The sequence below is a fragment of the Linderina pennispora genome (assembly GCF_002104995.1).
Source record: "Linderina pennispora strain ATCC 12442 chromosome Unknown DL89scaffold_24, whole genome shotgun sequence".
Taxonomy (NCBI): Eukaryota; Fungi; Kickxellomycota; class Kickxellomycetes; order Kickxellales; family Kickxellaceae; genus Linderina; species Linderina pennispora.
In genome coordinates, this window is record NW_024468272.1 from 41,758 (window position 1) to 61,611 (window position 19,854).

At 53.3% G+C, this 19,854-nt stretch overlaps 7 protein-coding genes across 7 annotated transcripts; 3 read left to right on the forward strand and 4 right to left on the reverse strand.

Moving 5' to 3' along the window:
- Positions 1-759: 759 nt before the first annotated feature.
- Positions 760-2,922, forward strand: DL89DRAFT_270799 (uncharacterized protein; the record flags this gene model as incomplete). The annotated part of the gene is made up of 1 exon (XM_040888827.1): positions 760-2,922. A coding segment is annotated over exon 1 (1,689 nt), but the record flags the coding sequence as incomplete, so codon positions are not given.
- A 6-nt stretch (positions 2,923-2,928) lies between these two features.
- DL89DRAFT_286895 (RNA-binding domain-containing protein) lies at positions 2,929-5,875 on the forward strand (the record flags this gene model as incomplete). The annotated part of the gene is made up of 9 exons (XM_040889895.1): positions 2,929-2,963; positions 3,141-3,205; positions 3,255-3,290; positions 3,326-3,512; positions 3,547-4,216; positions 4,287-4,733; positions 4,786-5,205; positions 5,328-5,512; positions 5,625-5,875. Exons 2-9 carry the CDS (start codon positions 3,146-3,148, stop codon positions 5,873-5,875), a joined length of 2,256 nt encoding a protein of 751 aa, XP_040739740.1. The 5' UTR covers positions 2,929-2,963; positions 3,141-3,145.
- Positions 5,876-7,443: 1,568 nt separating this feature from the next.
- DL89DRAFT_296056 (uncharacterized protein) lies at positions 7,444-8,664 on the reverse strand (the record flags this gene model as incomplete). The annotated part of the gene is made up of 8 exons (XM_040890712.1): positions 7,444-7,636; positions 7,773-7,889; positions 7,940-8,046; positions 8,085-8,166; positions 8,198-8,220; positions 8,323-8,343; positions 8,378-8,389; positions 8,560-8,664. The coding sequence occupies 8 exons, from the start codon at positions 8,662-8,664 to the stop codon at positions 7,444-7,446; spliced, it is 660 nt and encodes a 219-aa protein (XP_040739741.1).
- A 23-nt stretch (positions 8,665-8,687) lies between these two features.
- On the reverse strand, positions 8,688-9,150 carry DL89DRAFT_296057 (uncharacterized protein; the record flags this gene model as incomplete). The annotated part of the gene is made up of 3 exons (XM_040890713.1): positions 8,688-8,721; positions 8,760-8,911; positions 8,947-9,150. The coding sequence occupies 3 exons, from the start codon at positions 9,148-9,150 to the stop codon at positions 8,688-8,690; spliced, it is 390 nt and encodes a 129-aa protein (XP_040739742.1).
- A 4,026-nt stretch (positions 9,151-13,176) lies between these two features.
- Positions 13,177-14,593, reverse strand: DL89DRAFT_260892 (uncharacterized protein; the record flags this gene model as incomplete). The annotated part of the gene is made up of 3 exons (XM_040885825.1): positions 13,177-13,616; positions 13,642-14,216; positions 14,274-14,593. 3 exons carry the CDS (start codon positions 14,591-14,593, stop codon positions 13,177-13,179), a joined length of 1,335 nt encoding a protein of 444 aa, XP_040739743.1.
- A 1,904-nt stretch (positions 14,594-16,497) lies between these two features.
- DL89DRAFT_325547 (class I glutamine amidotransferase-like protein) lies at positions 16,498-17,330 on the forward strand (the record flags this gene model as incomplete). Its single annotated transcript, XM_040891528.1, has 1 exon — positions 16,498-17,330. One exon carries the CDS (start codon positions 16,498-16,500, stop codon positions 17,200-17,202), a length of 705 nt encoding a protein of 234 aa, XP_040739744.1. The 3' UTR covers positions 17,203-17,330.
- A 32-nt stretch (positions 17,331-17,362) lies between these two features.
- On the reverse strand, positions 17,363-18,460 carry DL89DRAFT_227435 (Mg2+ transporter protein; the record flags this gene model as incomplete). The annotated part of the gene is made up of 2 exons (XM_040884855.1): positions 17,363-17,757; positions 17,914-18,460. 2 exons carry the CDS (start codon positions 18,458-18,460, stop codon positions 17,363-17,365), a joined length of 942 nt encoding a protein of 313 aa, XP_040739745.1.
- Positions 18,461-19,854: the final 1,394 nt, after the last annotated feature.

Below are 19,854 nucleotides of genomic sequence, written 5' to 3' on the forward strand. Positions count from 1 at the left end.
AATGCACCGTCACGTGGGAGTCGGGTACCTTGTTTTGCCGAAGTCGGGCTACGCTGGAGGTTTTTGTGACTTGCTATTTTTTGAGCGGTTGCGCGTGAGGCATGCATGCCATTTCAGGCAAATCCCACCACCCAGTTAGTGCACCAACCAGCTGGACCCAACGCGTGGTCGGGGTAGAGGTCAACCACTCGGCAGGACTTCTGCGTACCAATACTGCATTGGGCTACTACATGTGAGCACTGCAAAATACAATGCCTGTGCCCTGACGCGGATACAGGCGGATGTATGTTTTGTGTAGCTTTTCCATAGTATTCCAGTAGTCTGAATCACGATTGAGTAGTTCTCTAGCAATCCCAGAACCGCATCTGGCTCCAAGAACTATCGCCCTTTCGAACCCCACCGTCAAGTAAAGGGCATGTTAACTACTGGTCGACATGTAGGTGGGTTCCATCTGACTTCATTTCTTGATTAAGTTTCCACAAGCTTTAAAATGTAGTTTACGGGGCTGTCATTTGGATAAAACACCTGCAGACAAGATCCATGCCATACACATAATTTAGCACAGCGCGTGGAACTGCAATGTGTAAAACACCTGATACCAGCGAACATCATATTACAGACCCTCTCCCTGTTAACCTGTGGCTTGTTATTGGTATTCTATGTGGAATACTGGCAGACCTCTTTCTGCCGCATGATCCTGCGTTACAAAAATTACTCAATACTGCGTTCTGAATATCGGGTTTTGTGGCCTAGACTGGCCACAAAGACGTTTAGTCACCCTCCAACGTCTACTGCTATAACTGCTATACGTGCCCCCTTGTCATTTATAGTCGAAAACATCCATCCTTGATCTCCTGATATCGTGACGTTTCAATGCGGTGTTTTGAAAACATTTCTCCACGTGGCTTTTTGACAGCACAAGGATGCGTTGCGGCTGCTCTCCTTTCTCTCTCGTATTTTTCGTGCCATCAACTATGGAGCTACAACTTTCTGCTGCGCAACGAGTCCCGTCAGACGCACTTGGTCTTATATTCGATTTCATCGAGTATGGCAGACGGTTGAAGGATGGGTGGGAAAAGCTGGGTCAGAAAAGGGTGGTCGGCGGTACCGCGTCGCTTCTTTCGATTGCACAAGTTTGCCACGCATGGAGAGTTGTCGCTTTGCCATATTTCTACCAGAACACCGAGACCCTTCTTAACCCCATCTTCCATGCAGCCGATTCAGAACCAAAACTCATCTATCCAAATCTCTCTATGGCAGCTGCTGCCGGACAAAGCCTATCAGTTCGTTCCGCACACCTCCGCCTGTCGCTTGATCACATTGCCAACGGTGCCTCCATCCGCCTGTTGAATGCCGGTGTCCCTCCCACAGTGACATTCCCAAATGCGTCTGAGCTCAAACTTTCTTTTTACAGCAGCAACGACTTTGACCGTGCTGACTACTCTGTACAAGCCGCGGCTTTTACTGAGCGCATCTGCCAGCTGTTTCCCAAGGCACATGATGTCTCGTTCATTGTCTGCTCATGGCTGTGGAATGGCTCAGAGGATGTATGGAGAAGCCTCATGCATAGCATTGTCCCTACACCGAGAACACTCATCTGCTGCAAACTTTTAAATGAGTCCACTACCCTTCGAGATGGCATCAGCAACGGGGTTCGGCGCTTATATCTCGGCACAAACGGAGGTACAGGCTACTACCCAATTGTTCATTCGAATAGGGGCACTGTCGAGGAGCTTGTAATTCGGGTTGCTGTGGACCATTCGCACACTGCTCATAGGTGGAACATGCCTGTCAACCAGGATCCACTATTCAGCTACAAATACCCAAAACTTGCCAGACTGTCCATAGAGACACGCGGTGACGCCAGAAAACTCTTTACGAGATCAGCCACCAACCGGTTCCCATCTCTAACTAGTCTCTCCCTTCTCACATTCTGTGAGGTTGACATCGGATCTTTAGTCGGGGATCGAGGTGAAACACTGACATCACTTACGATGTATCTCACTGAGTCTCTGGTTCAATCGCTTCGGGATCGCCTGTTCCCTAGCCTTGCGTATGTTCGGATTTTAGGGAGCATATTGCATGTATTTATTGTCAACGACAACGAAGCTCTAGCAAGAGCTGCAATGGAAGTGGTACAACTGCCATTTTTGATAGCGCCTAATGCCGAAATGATCGAGAACTATGTCGTTTCTGGCCTGCCCAATCTTTCACACTCATCTGTGTTCCCGGATAATCACCCACACCCACGGCTTCAATATCTGGTTCTTTGCCGGCTTTCTCTCTCCCTCAGCCAGTTCCACCAAATTTTGGTCTGCCTACCAGGGCTCACAAGAGTCAGACTCCGCAGTGTCGTATCTGACAACGGCGCCAGCTATGAGTATTCTGACGACGAGATCCGTACTCTGTTAACTGGCCTCCCAGTCTTTAGCACTCGCTTGAGACGGCTTGACTTTGAAGAGGTAGTGCGCTGCAGTGCAGGGATGGTCATCGCCATTACAAAGCTGCCTTCTCTCCGGATGGTCACAGTTTTGGGTATTCCCGCCGAGGTGGGCTATCTTATGGACGAAATCGACAAGCCGGTATACCACGAGTATCGCAACAGCCTGAACAGACTGCTGTTCCATGGGGTGGGCGATTCGTGGAGTCAGCCGCATCCCGATTGGTGATTTATTTACCTCCACTCTGCTGCAACAATAAAACTAGGTGTGTTGCGTGCCCACCGCGGCAGTCCCTGACGTCGACATGTTGGTTGAATCAGGTGAGAGCATGTCGAGCGCCAACGAGAGCCCCGCTACAGCCTGCACAATGGAGATAACATCAAGCCTCTGATAAGCTGCACAAACGACCGCATTGGACATAGCCCACGCAGCTCGTATTTTCTCTTTTCTCTCGTTTCTTCAGTATTAAATATCACCTTCATATCCTCCACACATTCAGCGAACGCAGCAGGTATTTACAATGTATGTGATTCGTTTGGACAATCATCAGTGATCTGCTGATCCGATCACCCAGCATTGCGCATTCAGAGCACAAGAGGACAAATTTTCCTGGCTCGTTTCCAGCCATCCACTTTTCACTCTTCAACAGCCCAGCATACGGAAAATAACAACTTTTTACCTACAACCTTTGCCGTGTAGAGAAAATGTCGCAAGAAATCAACGTGGAGGAACTTCTCGATGCGCCATTCAAGCGGGAAACAGAGGTATTAACGAGCCGCGAATGAAGACACAGCAGATGCTGTTGATGCAAAGGTAAATGCAAAGCTGAATGCCTCCTCCCCGACTGCAGTGAGTGGCATCTGCCGCTGCAACAGATCGTGTAGACGAAGACAAGACCGAGGACCGGCACGTGGATCCCCGGCGTATTCGCGGTCGCGGCTCCAGCCGTGGCCATCGGCGTAGCAGCCGTCGCCGTAGCCGCACGCGTAGTCGGTCGCGCAGCCGGTCGCGCAGCCGGTCGGGCAGTCGACGCTACCGAAGCAGATACTACGGCGACGATGACGACGACATGTACCGGCGGCGTCGCCACTACCACCGCAGCGAGCGGCGGTACGGCAGCAGATTACCGGCGACGACGACGATGACCGGTATTACCGTCGGTCGAGCCGGTATAGCGATGATCGGAGCGAATATAGGCGGCCATCGAGCCGGCGGCAGTCCACGGTCGCCATCGCGGTCGAATGGGCGCCGGCGCAGTCCAATGCAACGCGATCTCCGTCGCCGGCGGTGGACGATGCTGATCGGGACCTGCGCACAGTGTTTGCGATGCAGCTGTCGGCAAACTTGACGCGGCGCGACCTGATGGAATTCTTCGCCAAGGCGGGGCGTGTGCGTGATGCGCATATAGTGTCCGACAAGGGGTCACGGCGGTCACGCGGTGTCGCCTACGTCGAGTTTTATTCGATCGAATCGGCGATGAAGGCTGTTGAACTCAGCAACGAGCGGCTGCTGGGCGTGCCGATTATTGTGCAGCCGTCGGAGGCCGAGAAGAACCGTCAGGCGTCGCTGAAGCAGTACAGTGCGGCGGGCGTGCCGATGAACCGGACCACGCCGATCAACAGCATGATCCATGTCGACGGACTGGTGGTCAACATGGAGTCGAGTGATCTGCGCATGATCTTTGAGCAGTTCGGGCCTGTAGTCCACTGCCGCGTCATGCAGGCACGCGATGCCAAGGGCGATGTCATCGAAAATGAATGGGCTGCGGCAGTCAAGTATGCGTCGGCGACAGTTGCGCAGCTGGCGGCCGAAAAAATGAACGGCTTTGATCTGGTTGGGATCGAGCCTGCGCGTGCGCATGGCGACCAAGACTGAGCTGGAGCGCGAGGAGACGCTGGCGCGTAGCGAGGTCAGCAAGCTTGTTGCTGGAAGCGGAATTTCCCCAGCTACTGTGCCCGCGGCTCGCTCTACTGCGCCTGGCACCCCTGCAGAGACGGAAAGTGCTATCAGGTCTGTAGCAGTGCTGCTGACAAATATGTTTGATCCGGCTGAGGAGACCGAGCCAACGTGGGTCGAAGACCTGAGCGACGACGTGCGTGACGAGTGCGTAAAGTACGGCCGGGTCGAGCGAGTGTTTGTGGATCGCGAGTCGTGCGGCAATATCTATCTCAAGTTTGCCGACGAGGAAGCGGCGGAGCTGGCGCGCAAGGCCATGAACCACCGGTGGTTTGGCGGGCGACAGGTGGTTGCGCAGTTCATTCCGGTAGAGCGCTTCGAGGACGCTGTGTCACTGTAAGAAAAGCGCCCTCTGCCCCGCGTCTATTTACCCCCTCATTGGCCACAGACCCAGCCTTTATCGCAGTACTGGTGCAGGCACTGCGGGCATTTTTCAAAGGGTGCTATTTCTGTTCTCCTTTCGATTTTTTATTTCGCAGTCTCGCATTCCTTTCTTCATACACTACATTCATATTGCAATGAGTACCACACAGAGCTTGAATAGCAGTGGCAGCAGAGTGTGCGGCACAGAAAGCGTCGAGCCGGCCACTGTCGCGACCCCACAGATTTTTAAGGACGCAGACACGGAGACACAGCCGTTGTTGGGTGGCACGCGAAACAAAAGTGGTGGCTATAGCACAGCACTCTCGCGCGAGTTCACCGTTGGCCCAAACCAGCAGCGACTCCGAGGAGAGCGAGAGCGAGCGCGAGTACGAGGCCGTAGACATTGGCTTGTACGAGGATACGTTTTCGTTCCGCAAGCTGTGAGGTTCGCGGGACCTGGGTTCGCAATGTAAAGCGCTGGGAGGACATCGCGTGCGTCAATCAATTTATTGCGCAATTCATCTGCTACATGCACACGCTGATGACAGCCTGTATCCGTCTGTTTAGGTCAATAGCGTATGTGGACCCAGGAAATGTGTGCAGCGACCTGCACTGCGGCGCAGTAGCTGGGTACAAGCTGATCTGGCTCCTGTTCCTTACCCATGCCCTGGGCCTGTACATTCAGACGCTTTCAGCGCGCATTGGCACAGTGACGGGCAAGAACCTTGCACAGCACTGCCGCATGCGGTTCGGTAAGCGCATCAGGATCCCCCTGTGGCTTGTGTGCGAGCTGGCAATCATCGGCTCGGATATCCAGGAAGCCATTGGCACGCTATCGCCCTGTACTTGCTGTTTGGGATCCAGGTGTGGGCAGGGATCCTGCTGGCTGCTGTGCTGAGCTATGTGATTCTGGGGATCCAGAAATTCGGCGTGCGCAAGGTCGAGGCTCTGTTTGTGGCATGATTGCGGTTATGTGCGGGTGCTTTGGATTCGAGGTGTTCTTGGCCAAGCCCGACATTCGCCAGGATCGCCATAGGGCTTTCTGGTCCCAGAGAATCGCGCAATGCAATGTGCAGGCCGTCGGCATTGGTGGGCGCGGTGAATCTGCCGCATAATTCTGTTCCTGCCTTCGGCGCTGGTTCGGCACTCGGCGGATCAAGCGACGCGCGGCTGTCGCAGCAAGAGCATCCGGAAGTCCTGCGAACTTTACAACACCATCGAAGTCGGCATTGCCCTCTTTTTCTCATTCATAATTAACGCGACCATCCTGGTCGTGTTTTGCCAACATCTACAACACAGGCATGGCGTGCCCTGGACGTACGAGCCATCTGCCGGGTCTTCATTGACGCGCCGATCTTGCTGGGCCGCGCCTTTGGGCAAATCGGCCGCTGCTGTGGGCATCGGCCTGTCTGTCGTCGGGCCAGGCCTCACGGCCACAGGCACGTGGCCGTGGCGTACCTGATGGAGGGCATGATGGATCTAAGGATAACCCGTGCTGGCTACGCATGCTTGGTTGACGCGCTCCGTGTCGCTTGTGCCCCCAACCATGCCTCAGTTGGCCACCCTGGCGGAGCTCGTATCTGGACCAGTTCGACGAGTGGTCTGAAGTCCTGCGAGCCTTGCGCTTGCCGTTGCGCGAATTCCGACGCTAAAGCTGGCGAGAGCAAAGCGTCATGGGAGGCGAGTTTGCGACGCTCACGGTGGTGGCAGGCGCTTTGGATGGGTGGCCAGCGCCAGCATTATTTGCTTTGAATAATCTATTTGCTGCTGCGATAGTGAGCAGGTTGCGCGACGCGCGGAGTGACCGCGCGGCCGTTGCTGCAGTCGTACGGCATGGTTTGCTCTGTATATGTCATTCGTGTCGCAGTGCTGACGTTTTGCGAAGGCTGAATTAAACTCTCTTCCACTGCGCGCGGGAAATGGGCAGCGGTTCCTGGGCCCACCTGGGCGTGTGCGCTCTTGTCCTGTCAAACACCCGGTCATCGCCTGCCAATTGCTGTGTTGTCGAACCTGGTACTCGCAGTCAGCGAAAACTTGCAGCGTGCGAACGAGACCGTCTTCTCAGCCTTCTCGATCTCGATTAAACTGGGCGCTGTTCATGAACTCGGCCAGAGGCTTTTGCTTGAGGAACTTGAATTCAAACGCCGGGAGTGGTCGTGACTGATTATTCCCCGTGTGTGATCTCTCGCCCGCCACGAATCGGTGGGCGACTAATCATCGCAGGTGTGCTCATCCAATAGCTCCGCACAAATCGCCGATCTGCGGATCGCTTGCCAGCGACTGCAGCAAACATTCGACTTGCCACACCGAAGCCACAAAGCTCAGGCAGTGGCGAATGAGACCCGACGATACTGCTGAGCAGACGTCAGCGGAGTCGCTGCCGAGTCGTTGTCATCGATGTTTAATGCGAGCAAGGGTTGCAAGGGATGTTGGTGCCGACGTGCCCTAGTGTTGATGCCAAACGGTCAGTGAACTTGTCAATGCCAGACTGCTTCGCCTGTTCCCACTATGCCAAGCACTCGCGAGCGCTTCAACGGTCCCCTGGTTCTTTACCACGAGGCGGATTGACTTTTCAGATACTGCGAGTGCCAGCCACTCGGTGATGTCTGTGATCCTGACATGCTCGACACGCGTCGCGAGTGGCTAGTCAGAGTCTGCACATAGACTCGTCGTCATTGTTGAATCATGCTCTCCACCGCGGCGCAAGCGCGTCATCAGGATATCCCCGGAGCGTGTTGGTTTCACCACGCAGGCGTCGGAGTAATGGTTTGTCGTGAGCTGGTGGCCGGCACGACAGGAACCCGCGGAACTGCTGCGTCAAAGTCGCATACAGCTTCCAAATGTCATCATGTTGATAGCACTCGCGCGTCTGGCAGCTCTTCGCTCTGCTCGCCATGAACCCGAGGCAACCTGTGTCCTCGCCTGGAGCAATGGGCGTCACGAGATCTCGCGCGGGTGTGCGACAATGTACGGCACTTCATTAGAACTCTTGCCGACAGTTAGCTTGAGAACAGCGACAGCACAGCAGCCAGGAAGCGGCTCTGTTTGGCAAAATCAGCATGCTTGAACAGCCGTCCTTGCTCAGCCTGGGGCTCAGCCACCAAAAGCCACCGCAGAATCGGCTCCACCCTGCAGTGTTCCTGCCTGCCGTGGCCTGAGGCTCTCCTGTCGCCTGCGACATAACGTCAGCTGCCCGCACAAACCACGTCGTCTCCTTTCGATCTCCTCCTCGGTCAGGGGTGCGCAGAAGTTCGCTTCCTTGCTGAGGCACCCGCATCTGCATGCGCTCAGCGCACATCAAGTCGAACGGATCTTCCTCGTCACGTCTGTGTCATTCTCTTTGGCCTCGAGCTCGCAAGGCTCAAACACCTCGTCCAGCCCTCCTTTCACGGTACCGGCTGCCTCGCTTGGCGTACTCTCCATTGGCAAACGCATACTCCTCGCCGTCGCCAAAAATATCCTTGCAACTCGGCCCACGTGTTCGTCCGTTCAATTGCCATCTAGCGTATCGCCAAAGTAGCTGGCCATGGCGCCAGTCGCTACCCCCAAGGGCGCGAGGCACGCCCATATCACCGTCGTCAGTCTAGTCTTGCCGCCTTCTTGCCGCGGTCATCGACTGCCAGGTCGTCCTCGATTACCGTCATCCATCTCGTAGCCGATCACGGGTCAGACCGTTGGCCGGTCCTCTGCGACGCCTGTCGTTTACGCCTGATTTGAACGGTTAGTCGTCGGCTGCCAACTCGTTAATCATTCGTCGTTCGAACCTAGACAAGACCGTCATTTTATTAGTCATCGCGACGTCCACCACCAGACCGCTTTCATATACGTCGTAGCCATCAGCCGCGTTTCGCATCGAGTATCCGCCGCGATCCCGTGTCGCTCGTGCCGTCGTCTGACCCGCCATTGCTCGACTACGGTCAATTGAGCTCAGGCATCGAGATCGTCCTCATCGTCAAGGGCCCTGTCCGCCGAGCGCCCGCGCTTCAAGCCGCCTTAAACTTTGACCCCGATGCGCCTGTCGAGTACTGAGGCCCTGTGTTGGTATTCTCAGCAACCAGCGCCAGGTCCCTCTTCGTCCAGCAGATCGTCGCCGTCGTTGTTCGGTCGTTGACGGTTTCGGCGCTGGCGTGGCGGCGCTTCTTCTTCTTTTTCTTTCTCCGCCGCGCCTCCTTCATCATCAGACCACGTCCTCGACATCGTCGTCATCTACAACGAACCTCGTCACGCAGTCTTCCAATATCTGTTCATCATCCTCTTCGTCCTCGTCATCATCGTCAACGCCAGGCGAATGATCAAACGTTCCGAGCCTTCTTCCTCGTCCGGTCGTCGTCATAACACCACGACGGAGGCGATGTGCGCTCAGCCCGACGTAGTCATCGATGTCAGACATCCTTACACACGACACAAGGTGACAGCTACCTGATTTTAGCTCAATCGTCCCAAATTGCCTGCTCAAATTGGCAGATGATTAGGGCCAGTGCCTGTTAACGTCACCCGTTGTCTTCCGTGCATCTATCGGTACGAGCGTTTTTAACAAAATAAAATAGGTACACGAGCTGCACCAGCTTTATATTCCTTCTCTACCTCAAATGAGTTCAAGTAGGACGAAGGAAAATTACACGAGGGAGTTAGTTTGAGAGCGAAAAAGAGAGGAAATTAAAATGGTCGCTTGAATTTTTAGAGAACTGAGCAGACACGCAAAATTCGAAATCGCGTGTTGAAATCGGGGCCAGCGTGAAGCGCGTAACAATGAGTGTTTGATTTTATTTCTGGCGATCCTTTGATCCATTTAGCCACTGTCCTACGGACTAGCACCAGAGATCCTTCATGGTCCATGTCTCGCAAAAGTGTAGCGCACTTGGTTCAAGCGTAGCCATTTATTTAGAAACCACTCAGCCAACACTGCTCCAGAACCTGTTCTTCGAATACTGAGAATCATGGCGGGAAGTGTACAAAGACACATAAAATCCCTGCTTTGGTGGACGACAGGCTGTATCTTCACCCCGACCTTCGCCAATACGGTACGGGGAAGTCGGGCGAAATCCGGAGATACCAATAGCCGAAATCGTCGTGTATATCTTTTTGAACCTGACATGGCTAGTGACGACTATTGACTCTGACTGCTGTATCGGCTGGAGACAGAGGGGAGGATGCGAACGATGTCGCGACTTACGCTCAAGTGTGCTATAGTACTCTGTTGCATAGTTCTTTTGACAGAGTTCACGGCGTGCGAATTTTGATCGCAACATCGGCTAAATGATTCGGATGTGGTCTCGTGAAGCACCACTTTCTAATGGATGGCGAACGATGGCCAAATCAGAGCATTCCCTACGTAGTTTACCAGCGTGGCTCAATACAGGGGCGCACGTTGTAAGGAATCGATATTTTCTGGAGGATGGATGGCATTTTCAGACCTCTCAATAGGGAGCTGTACTTGGTTTTGCTCAACTCGTTAAAGGACCTCCTTGTTGCCTGTGCCAAATGGTCTTCGATATCAGTGCAGCGAGCACATCGTTGGTTAGAGAGCGCGTGCCGTTCTGGAGCAGACCTGAGTACCTCCTTGCGTAGGTTATCAAGTACATCTCTGTCACCCGGTACAGCGTTCCCTTCATTTCTGTCTGCTACAATGCTTGTCATAAAACTGGCCTGGCTGCGCGGGCGTTTGAGGCACCGACTGGAAGAGTATTGTATTTCGTTGGATCCAGGCTTTTGACGAGTCGGGGCTGTCAAGCGGAATAGCCCTGATCGAAGTGGACCCCTCTGTGGGAGTAGGTGCCATCGACAAGCACACGCGTTTCGTAGGCCCAACGTTGGATGAACCCTGTAGAAGCCCTCGCCGTCTGCCAACACCGTGGCAGCCACTAACCAAATAAAGCAACGCCTGAGTTGTCCACTGATTCGAACTGATATGAACGCTGAGCATTTTGGTATTTCCCCCGTCTTTGCGTCAGTAGGGGTATGCCGCCCTGTCAGACATGATTCCTGGGCCAGCTCTTTGGCGTTGTAGTGGAATGCCTTGATGCTGCCAAACGGAATATCTTGACGTCGACTCTAAATACCCCGGGCATATTCAGGTTGTTCTTGTCGACGCACAGCTTAACGCCCTCCCTCTCGCAGACTCTTATATTCTCCGGCGGTAAACTGGTAGCGCAGATAAAACGCCGATAAAATCCCTTTCTCCAGCTGGTGCTGTTCCATAAGTCGGTATCACCAGCACTGTTTCGTAGAAGCTGATGAGTCTGCGTGTTTGTAGCAGGTCACTGTTTAATCCATTCACATTTACGTGGATATCCTGCGAGACCACCGAGCCAGTTAATTCATCCACGGTCATTTTTAATGGACGGAAAGAGATGTAAATAGAGTATGCCGAAATCCTTGACAATCTATGCTTTTTATTTGATGAGTAGACGAGCTCTTATATCCAAGGCCTGTCAGTGAGGGGAGGCTGGTTTGATTTGTTATATGCGGCTCGTGTCTGCAAGGAAGTAGTATAGTGGATTTCCGCAGACCTTGCCAATGTACTGCGGTTGCGCAGCCTGTGAGTCATTGCTTTTTTGACAGACACGAATGGCTTGCTCAGGTGCGTCATGGCACTCTGACGCATGAAGTATGTCCCTGTATAGTAGCGTAACTAGCGTTGCTGCTGAACTCCTGAAAGAGGTAGTAATGGTTATTGGTGAATACACATGGAGACCCTAGTTCACCAGCTTCCGCAACGCCGTTTTCCAAAACTTCGTTCTTTGCAGGACACTGTCGAGACGGCAGGCGTGTCATTGTGAAAACATAAATGTCGTTGCTTGGAGGGCTAACAGCAGGATCCGCACGCCGACCCTGGCCAGGTAAGGGCGTGGTGCAACAAAGTTGCCTACACCAAAGTCCAAGTTGATCTCATAGACCCTAAAGCTTGAGTGGTTGGTCAGAATGGCAGTATGCTTGAACGGGTATCAGCGCCAGCGTGTTAGCCGACCTTTTCAGGATCTCCCTCAATACTCGCAAAGAAACTGCCTGGACATGATGTACTGACCGCGATTCCACGAATGCGCACCTTTAGCGCCATCTCAGCCAAGCGGACTGGCTGTAATCAGCCGAGGCAGAGCCGTCGAACGGTATGCCGTAAACGAAGAATGTACAAACCATTCCCTATTAGCTTGGCGAGGACTCACCAGGGACTGCGGATATTGTAGGGCAAAGGCGACGCATTGGAGAGGCGGCTCCATCACTCACCAGCAGGAGCAGACTCTTTTCAGATGCCTCACCAGCTAGTAGAGTCTTTCAACAGCCCACGCCGCAGCGTTGGACATCACGCAGTGAGCACGTCGTTGGTTGATAGGCGCGTGCTCTCCTGAAATAACTCCAGGGTCTCTCTTCGAGATTGTCGAGATGGCTCTGTTTGATTCGTAGAGATTTGCTGATCGTATCCACCATCTTACGATCTCCTTGTGGCACATTTCATTGGCGAGGCTCGAAAAGAAAGACTGGAGGTTTCTTCGCTCGATTTCACTACTCATTGCTTTCGGCGTTTAGGAGTCCAAAAGATTGCTTGACCGCCGTCAAAGTTGAGTGGGTAGGTTCCGGTCCGGTGTACCTCGACAAGCGCACGCATCTCGTCTGACCAGCGCCGTACAAACGTTCGTGTACATGCTCGTTCCCATCATGCTACGGATATGATGGCCACACACGTATACAAAACTACACCAGAGTTGTCCTTGCAACGCACGACATCGTGCGTTGAGCATCTTTGGTGACTTCCGGGTTTGGGCATCTCAGGAAGAGGGATGGCTGTCTACGTATGAGCCAGGCGGCCAGCTCTTGGGCTGTACTTTCGTGCCTTGAGATCGCCGAGGGAAACATCAGACTCTGAGACCGGTAAACTTGGCATATTGAGGTTGTCCCTGTCAATCACCAGCTCTGTCTGCCGTCCGATCTCGTTCGTGCCACTCCAGCATAGCTGGGAAACACCACAAGAGTCTTGTAGAATGCCTGCTCTAGCTTGGTGCTGTCCATAAAATTATCGGCACCAGCCTCGTTCTCGTAGAAAAATATCAGCTGGATATTGAAGGAAGATAGCACCGTGTCGCACACGTTTAGATAGGTCGTCTGCGAAACGACTGAGTCCTTGAAGGTGTCCATTATTCCAAGAGAAAGAGCAAGTGTCTGTTGTGAGTGGAAGCGAAGATGAGTGCTGCAAATGTCTGGAGAAAAGCGAACAGAATATAAACCCAGTATCCTGCCATTAGGCTTACGCAGGGTGCATCATACTGGCGGGACTTGCCGCAGAGGCTCAGATAAGGGGAGCCCGCTTTATCCGCATGCCTTTTCCATTGTCTGCTCTAGCGCACTACTGCACCCAGGCGGAGCGCCATGCATGTCGATATTGCAAGCTACTTTAACATGGCTAATCCGCCTATAGAAGGTTCTAATACACAAATTCAGCGATGCCATTCCAGAACTTGTTCCCACGAATGCTCTTCAGCATTGAGGGAGTGTCGATGATGAAGACGTGGACATCATTGCTTGGTGGGCGCACCGGGAGTATCCGCACACATGACGTCGTTGAGTGCGGCCGAGGGGAGGCGAACACGGGAATTCCGTATCCAAAATCCTGTTCATATATCTTGAACCGCGAATGGTTGGTGATGATGGTGTCATGCTTGTGCTTATCAGGCGAAGCTCTCGCTGAAACAAATGGCACCGGATCAGCTTCGATGCCGTTGAAAACTCTGTAACCTGCTGTTTCTGAACTGAGCTGACAGCTTTGCGGATCTTGCATGCGACCTGAGCCAAAGACTCCGGATGTAGTCTCAGATGCTGAGCTTTCAAATGAATGTGTGAATGACAGCGGGTACAGGCCATTGCCTATATAATTTGTATATGGCCTCACCCAGACGTGGACGCACATTACATGCGATACCAATCTTTTGGAGCGGCAACACAGCTGATACGTTGGATGAGGTAGGAGCCAGATCAGCACCATCATCAGTCTGATCCTTGGCTGCTTGCGCCAGGGTTTTGGCTATCAGTGCTGAGAGCACATCGTTCGCCGAGAGCCGCATGTTCCCAGAGGTATGTACGCTAACTTCTGAGCCCAGACGATCCAGTTTGTCCTTGCTAACTCGATACAGGCTGTCTTCGTTGCCACTGGCTAAGATGCCCTTCTGGTATTCCCTGTTGCGCTCCGTCGAGAACAGCGACTGGACCTGCTCGAGTTCTTTGGAACCCAGCTCTCTGCGTGATAGAGCAGAGGCATCGGTTAAGATCGACCGATCGAACGAGAATGTATCTGTAGGAGCAGGCATACCCTTGACCAGCGCACGCATTTCATCTGCCCATCGCTGAATGAAGGTGTAGAACCCAGTGCCGTCGGCGATAGCATGGCTACCGCAGACAAAGATAATTATGCCTGAATTGTCCTTGCACCGAACAGTATGCACATTGAGCATCCTGGTTTTCCCATCTCTGGCGTCAGGTAGTGGCGTTGTTTTCAACAGATAGCAGACCAGGCGGCCAGCTCACAGGATTGTATTTCGCTGCTTGAGATCGCCGAAGAGGATATCCGTCGTCGATTCAGCATAGCTGGGCATGTTCAAGTTGTCCTTGTCAATTGACACATCCAGCAGCCCGTTAGAGCTCCAATGAGCCATGCCTGCATAGACGGGGAAGGCGCACAGTGCTCGGTAAAATGCCTGCTCGAGTTTGTCGCTGCTCATAAAGTCGGCATTGCTGGTGCTGTTCTCGTAGAAGCTGATGAGCTGGATAGTAAGTGAAGACAAGTACGCATCACCAATGCTCAGGTGTAGTGTCTGAGAGACAACAGAGTCGATGAAAGCATCCATTCTTTAGGAATAACTCGGGTGCAAAAGAAGTGTCTATATATAAAAGTAAGGTGTAATGTAGAACCAATGTTTACTAACAAGAACCATGGCAGCAGAAGTGACATGGGACGGATCCTATTATAGAAATGCGGTCCTGGATTAGGGTTCTGCATGAGGTGGTAATGGTAAACGATTGGGATAAGCATGTGGGAATTTTCTGCTTCTGAACTGCGTTCTAGAAATCAGGCGAGCTAGTTGCCGCAGCAAATGCCTTTGATGTTGATAATGAACTTGCAATATCGACTGAGATATCCTCCAGTACACTCTGAATCTTTTGCTGCCACTTAGCTGGCGGGCGAATGGTTCGACTCGGTTATAAACGAGTAGCCATACTCGCATATAGTACTGCAGGCTAAGAGGCTGGAAAAGCTGTATTTTGATGGGTGGCCACGATGTCCACACACTGGGAGTCTAGGACGGCCGCCAGTCACACCTTCCTCCTTACCATCCTATTACAGTCCCATGCACAGGTTGGGTTCAAGTTAACAAGTTGTGTGAGAGCACAATCTGCTGGCTGTAATCGCCCATCGACTCTATATCTATATCCATAGTACTCCCAACACTATTGCACTTCATCCTAAGGCCATCTAACCTCTTTGAGTTGAATTCAGCTACAAACAAGAGTGGATCATGCTTTTGGCGATTCATTACATGCTGAATGTTGTAGTTAGATGGCCTGACAATATTCCCATTTCTGTCAAAGTTAACCAATCGTGCCAAATGTCTGCTGGCGAATGCGGTCGACCACCTGAATAGTTTCTTCTAAACGCCCCTTGTCTAGCTCACCACTGCCTCCCAGCTCCTCACTCTCAAAGCGCTCCTCTACATAATAATACAATTAATCAATTTTGTTGTATTCGAAAGATCTAAATGTCAGATCTCTTGCAACATCTGTTGCTCCACGGCATTTACCACGAGAAGACTGACCGTGATACCCCTTGCTGACACGGTCCTCACACTTGATCACGCAGGTCCACTCTGTTGGGGACATCACGATTTAACACTCACCATCACACAAGTTCGCCATGCCGCCGATATCGTAGGAGTCTATAGTGTCAGAAATGGATAGGATAAAAGAGGCTAAGGATACAGGGGATAGAATTGTGGAGATGCTGCAGCTTGTTTGGAGGGGAAGCAGGGCTTTTGCCTGAGCCTTTTATATGGTGCTATCGAGTATATTACATTTGCGAATACTCATTTCGGGTACAAGCACCATAGCAATCGTGGTGTTGACAATATGGATTACAGCTCTACGAATGCAGCGACTCAGACTGGTAACAAACACAGTCCATTCTCTTTGACGATTGAGTAGTGCTTGTGAAACGCCCAGGCCTTTGTGTTCCCAGAGCATTCGAGACACAGTGGGTTCCGGCGATGGCTTAACTCCGACACATGGAAATACCAGGAAGCGTGCCATTCCGAACTCCGGGGCTGACCTGTCCGCATTGCACAGTCTCATATAGACTACAAAGTACTCGGCATGTAAGCCTGATATGCATGTACCTGCTGTACCTAATCTAGCAGCGCTGGAAAGGCAGGTGTTAACCTCGGGGTGAGTGGCTATCGGGTATATGGAAAATTAACTTTTCAAAAAATGTCTGGGGGGAAGAAGGAATGCTGATCGTCTGCCTGGGCCTTTGTACGTATGCGTTTCGGCCTTGTCCATGGTGGTGCAGGAGGGACTCCAGACCTCGAATGTCAGCACCAGGATTGAATTTGTCAGCTGCCTTTTGCGGTGATGACGTTGCACGATTCAAAAACCATAAAAAAATCGAGTGAGCCCTCCTCCTGCTCACACCATATCTCCAAAACATCGCTTCTTCACTCTCACATCAAAAAGAGCAAATATCTCTCGAAGCAACATCATGCCCTCACTCCCCAAGCGCGCGCTTATTTCAATCACTAGCTATCACGGCGCCTTTTACCCAAACGGCGACCCCACCGGTCTCTTTTACACCGAGGCCTTGCACCCATACCATGTCCTGACCGCTGCCGGCTTCACTGTCGACCTCGCCTCCGAGACCGGTAGCTACGGCATGGACCCGCATTCGATCGACAAGACCTTCATGACCGAGGCTGACTTTGCTGTTTACAGCAACAGCGGTGACGAGTTCTCCAAGAAACTGGCCAATCTCCACAAGGCCAGCGATCTAAACCCATCCGACTACGGATTGTTTTACGCGTCGGCCGGCCATGCGACCCTGTTTGACTACCCAAAGGCCAAGGATCTGATCAATATTGCTGAGTCTGTCTACGAGCGTGGCGGCGTGGTTGCAGCTGTGTGCCATGGGCCTATTATTCTGCCGTTTATCAAGGACCGCAAGACGGGCAAGCCAGTTATCGAGGGAAGGAGGGTTTCGGGGTTCACTACCGAGGGCGAGGAGCAGATGGGTCTGATGAGCGCAATCAAGGACAGGAAACTTGAAACAATCGAGGAGGGGGCAGCAAGGGTGGGAGCAACTTATGTGAGGCCGGCAACACCGTTCGAAGCCTTTGCGGTTGTTGACGGTAGGGTCGTGTCTGGTACTAACCCAGCGAGTGCCGCGGTGACCGCAGAGAAGGGCCGTTGAGGTCTTCAACTCGCTGTAAACCTACTCATACCAGAAATGTTCATTTAAAGACAATAAATTGTCATCACACGTCGCTGACGTTCGGCTTATGGCCATATGTGATGGATATAGATTGTATGTCTAGCTGTAAATAAATCAATGTAGTCAATGGCAATATTTTTCACAGTATCTGGCTCCACCGCGCCCAGGCAAAGACAACAACAACGAACCCCAAGCACATTGCCAGCACCGTGAAGAACGGTGCCAGGCCATCGTAGTTCTGGAATGGCACCAAGAAGTTTGACCCGAACATTCCCGTGACAAAGTTCAGTGGTACAACAATGGCTGCTAGCGCCGACAGCTTTGCCACAACGTCGTTGGTGCGGTTCGACGACACAGTCAGCTCAATCGATATTTGCGCCAGGTAATTGGCGTGCGCGCGACCCAGCACACCGTCATAGTGCGTCGCATTTTGCGTCATCGTCACGATATGGTCAAGTACATCGCCGAGGTACAGGAGAACCTCGTGGCCCTTGCGCTGGTCCAGAGCGGCCTCCATGGCCGTGTCTGAGTTGTCTGCAGGGCACACTACCATGTGCTCCGAGCCAGGATGGTGTGGGCTGTAATCAACAGCGGTGGCGGTGAGGCCAGGGATTGAGGGGTTGCCCGCCATGGCGTTCATCTGCGATGTGGTCATGGCAGTGGCAGTTTCAAAGCGCTTGATCAGGGCACGCACGACGTCCGCCTTGCCCTGCAGAAGCCGCAATACCATCATGATGCGCTTACGCACGGTGCTAATACGCAGCAGCATGTCTGACTGCTCAGACGACGAGATAACCAGCACCAGCTCGTCGATCGAATCAACCTCAAACTCAATCATCTGCATGATTGGCGCTAGCAGATCGGTGATGTCGTCGATGATTGCGTAGTTGAGCCAGTCGGGCGTCACCACGATATGGTCGATCTGGCGGCGAATGCGCCGCAACACGTGGTACTGATGCACGGCCGGGTCCATGTGGAAAGTGATAATGCCTGAGCGCATGACCACGTTGTAGATGCATTTGGGCTCCAAGTACAGCTCGCTGTTTGGGTCCGCGTCAAAGGAGCGGAAGCTGACCAGATAGTAGTTTGCGTGGACCTCGCACTTTTCGCGCACATCCTGCGTCATAATGTCCTCGACGGTTAGCGCATGGATGCCAAATATTTTGCTAATCAGGTGCATCTCCTGGAACGACGGGCGCAAAACATCGATCCAGAAACATCCGCCTGCTTGGATCATCGACGCCAGGTCCATCGCGGGCGTGCGCAGGTCAGCCAGCTCCTGCGACCGCACCGTGCCGATTGCTGGGTTAAAGAACGTGAACCGGTACGACTCGTCAATGAAGCCGTCTTTGTCCAGAAACAGCTCCTCCTGGTGCATGCGCTTGCGCCGCCGCCGCTTCTGCTTCTGCTTCTCTAGTGGCCGGCCGTCGAACGACCGGTGGTTGCGGTCTGGCGGTGAGACACGGGCGCGCTGCGGAGGCTCGTCGATGGGCGGGAGGTCCGCGGGAACAAAGCTGGGCGACGCCAAGTTGTAGTGCGGCGACATGGTGACTGCGCGCTGCAGGAGAGGCTCGCGCTCAGACGAAATTGACGCGCGATTCGCTGCGCAAGTCGGCCGTAGCGACTGGTTGACCATGCTCTTGAACGAGCCCGGCATGGTATATACGGCCTTACTCTCCTCTGCTGCCTTGGCCGCTTCCTTCTGGGCCAGCCCGGCACCGTCGGCGGTGTATTCGTTAAATACTGATTCGGGCTCCGAGTATTCGCCCCAGCTATAGTCGCTGGCCGTCTCGTCGTCATCCTCCTCGGACGTAGACTCTGGGATCTCGCCGGTCTGTAAGAACCGCTCCAATGCAGCAATATTGATCCCCCCATTCATCCTCTTGTCTTCAGACCCCGTCTCCTCTTTCGGCAAACTTTCTGGTGGGTTCTGCCCTACAGAGCCTCTGCGAAGAACACCCTCGGATTGCTCCCCCATGTTCTGCACGCCCGGTACAGATCCGCCGATCACGCTGGACGGACGGCTACTGCTGAGCGCAGGCGAGAACATGTAGGAGAGGCCGGGTGCAGCACGTGCCATGGCTGTGCGCTTGCTGGAGGCTGCAGGCTTGTACTGTGTTGCACCCATAGTGTTGATGGACCGCCGGGGTCTTTGTTGGTGCTCGGTAGTGCTCAGCCCAAGCCCATCATCCTTTTCGCCAATGCCCAAGAGCCGCGATGGTACCATGGGCAGGGTTTCAGAGAGGTCCTGGCTATGTTCGCTCTCGGGCTGCTTCCCTCCCTGACTTGCTGTCTGACTTCCAGACCCTTCCGACGGCGTCCGAACCACATCAGCCACTGGGCTCTCAGGAATCGTTGCCACGGTCCCATCGGGCTGGCCACCACTGCCTATGCTCTGCGACTGACTAGTATCCACAACATTTCCTGGCCCCTTTCCTACGCCGCCGTCTAACGGTGCGCTCCACTCGCGCAGATCCCCTGGTTCTGACATGGGCTCTGACATCGACGACGCATTCCTCCGGTCCACGGTCTCTACCCTCGGATGCACGTCAGTCGCAGCCCGGTTTATCCGTCCACGAATCCCGCCATTCGACCCGGTGCCCGATGATCCAGTAGTCTTCACCCGGTGGA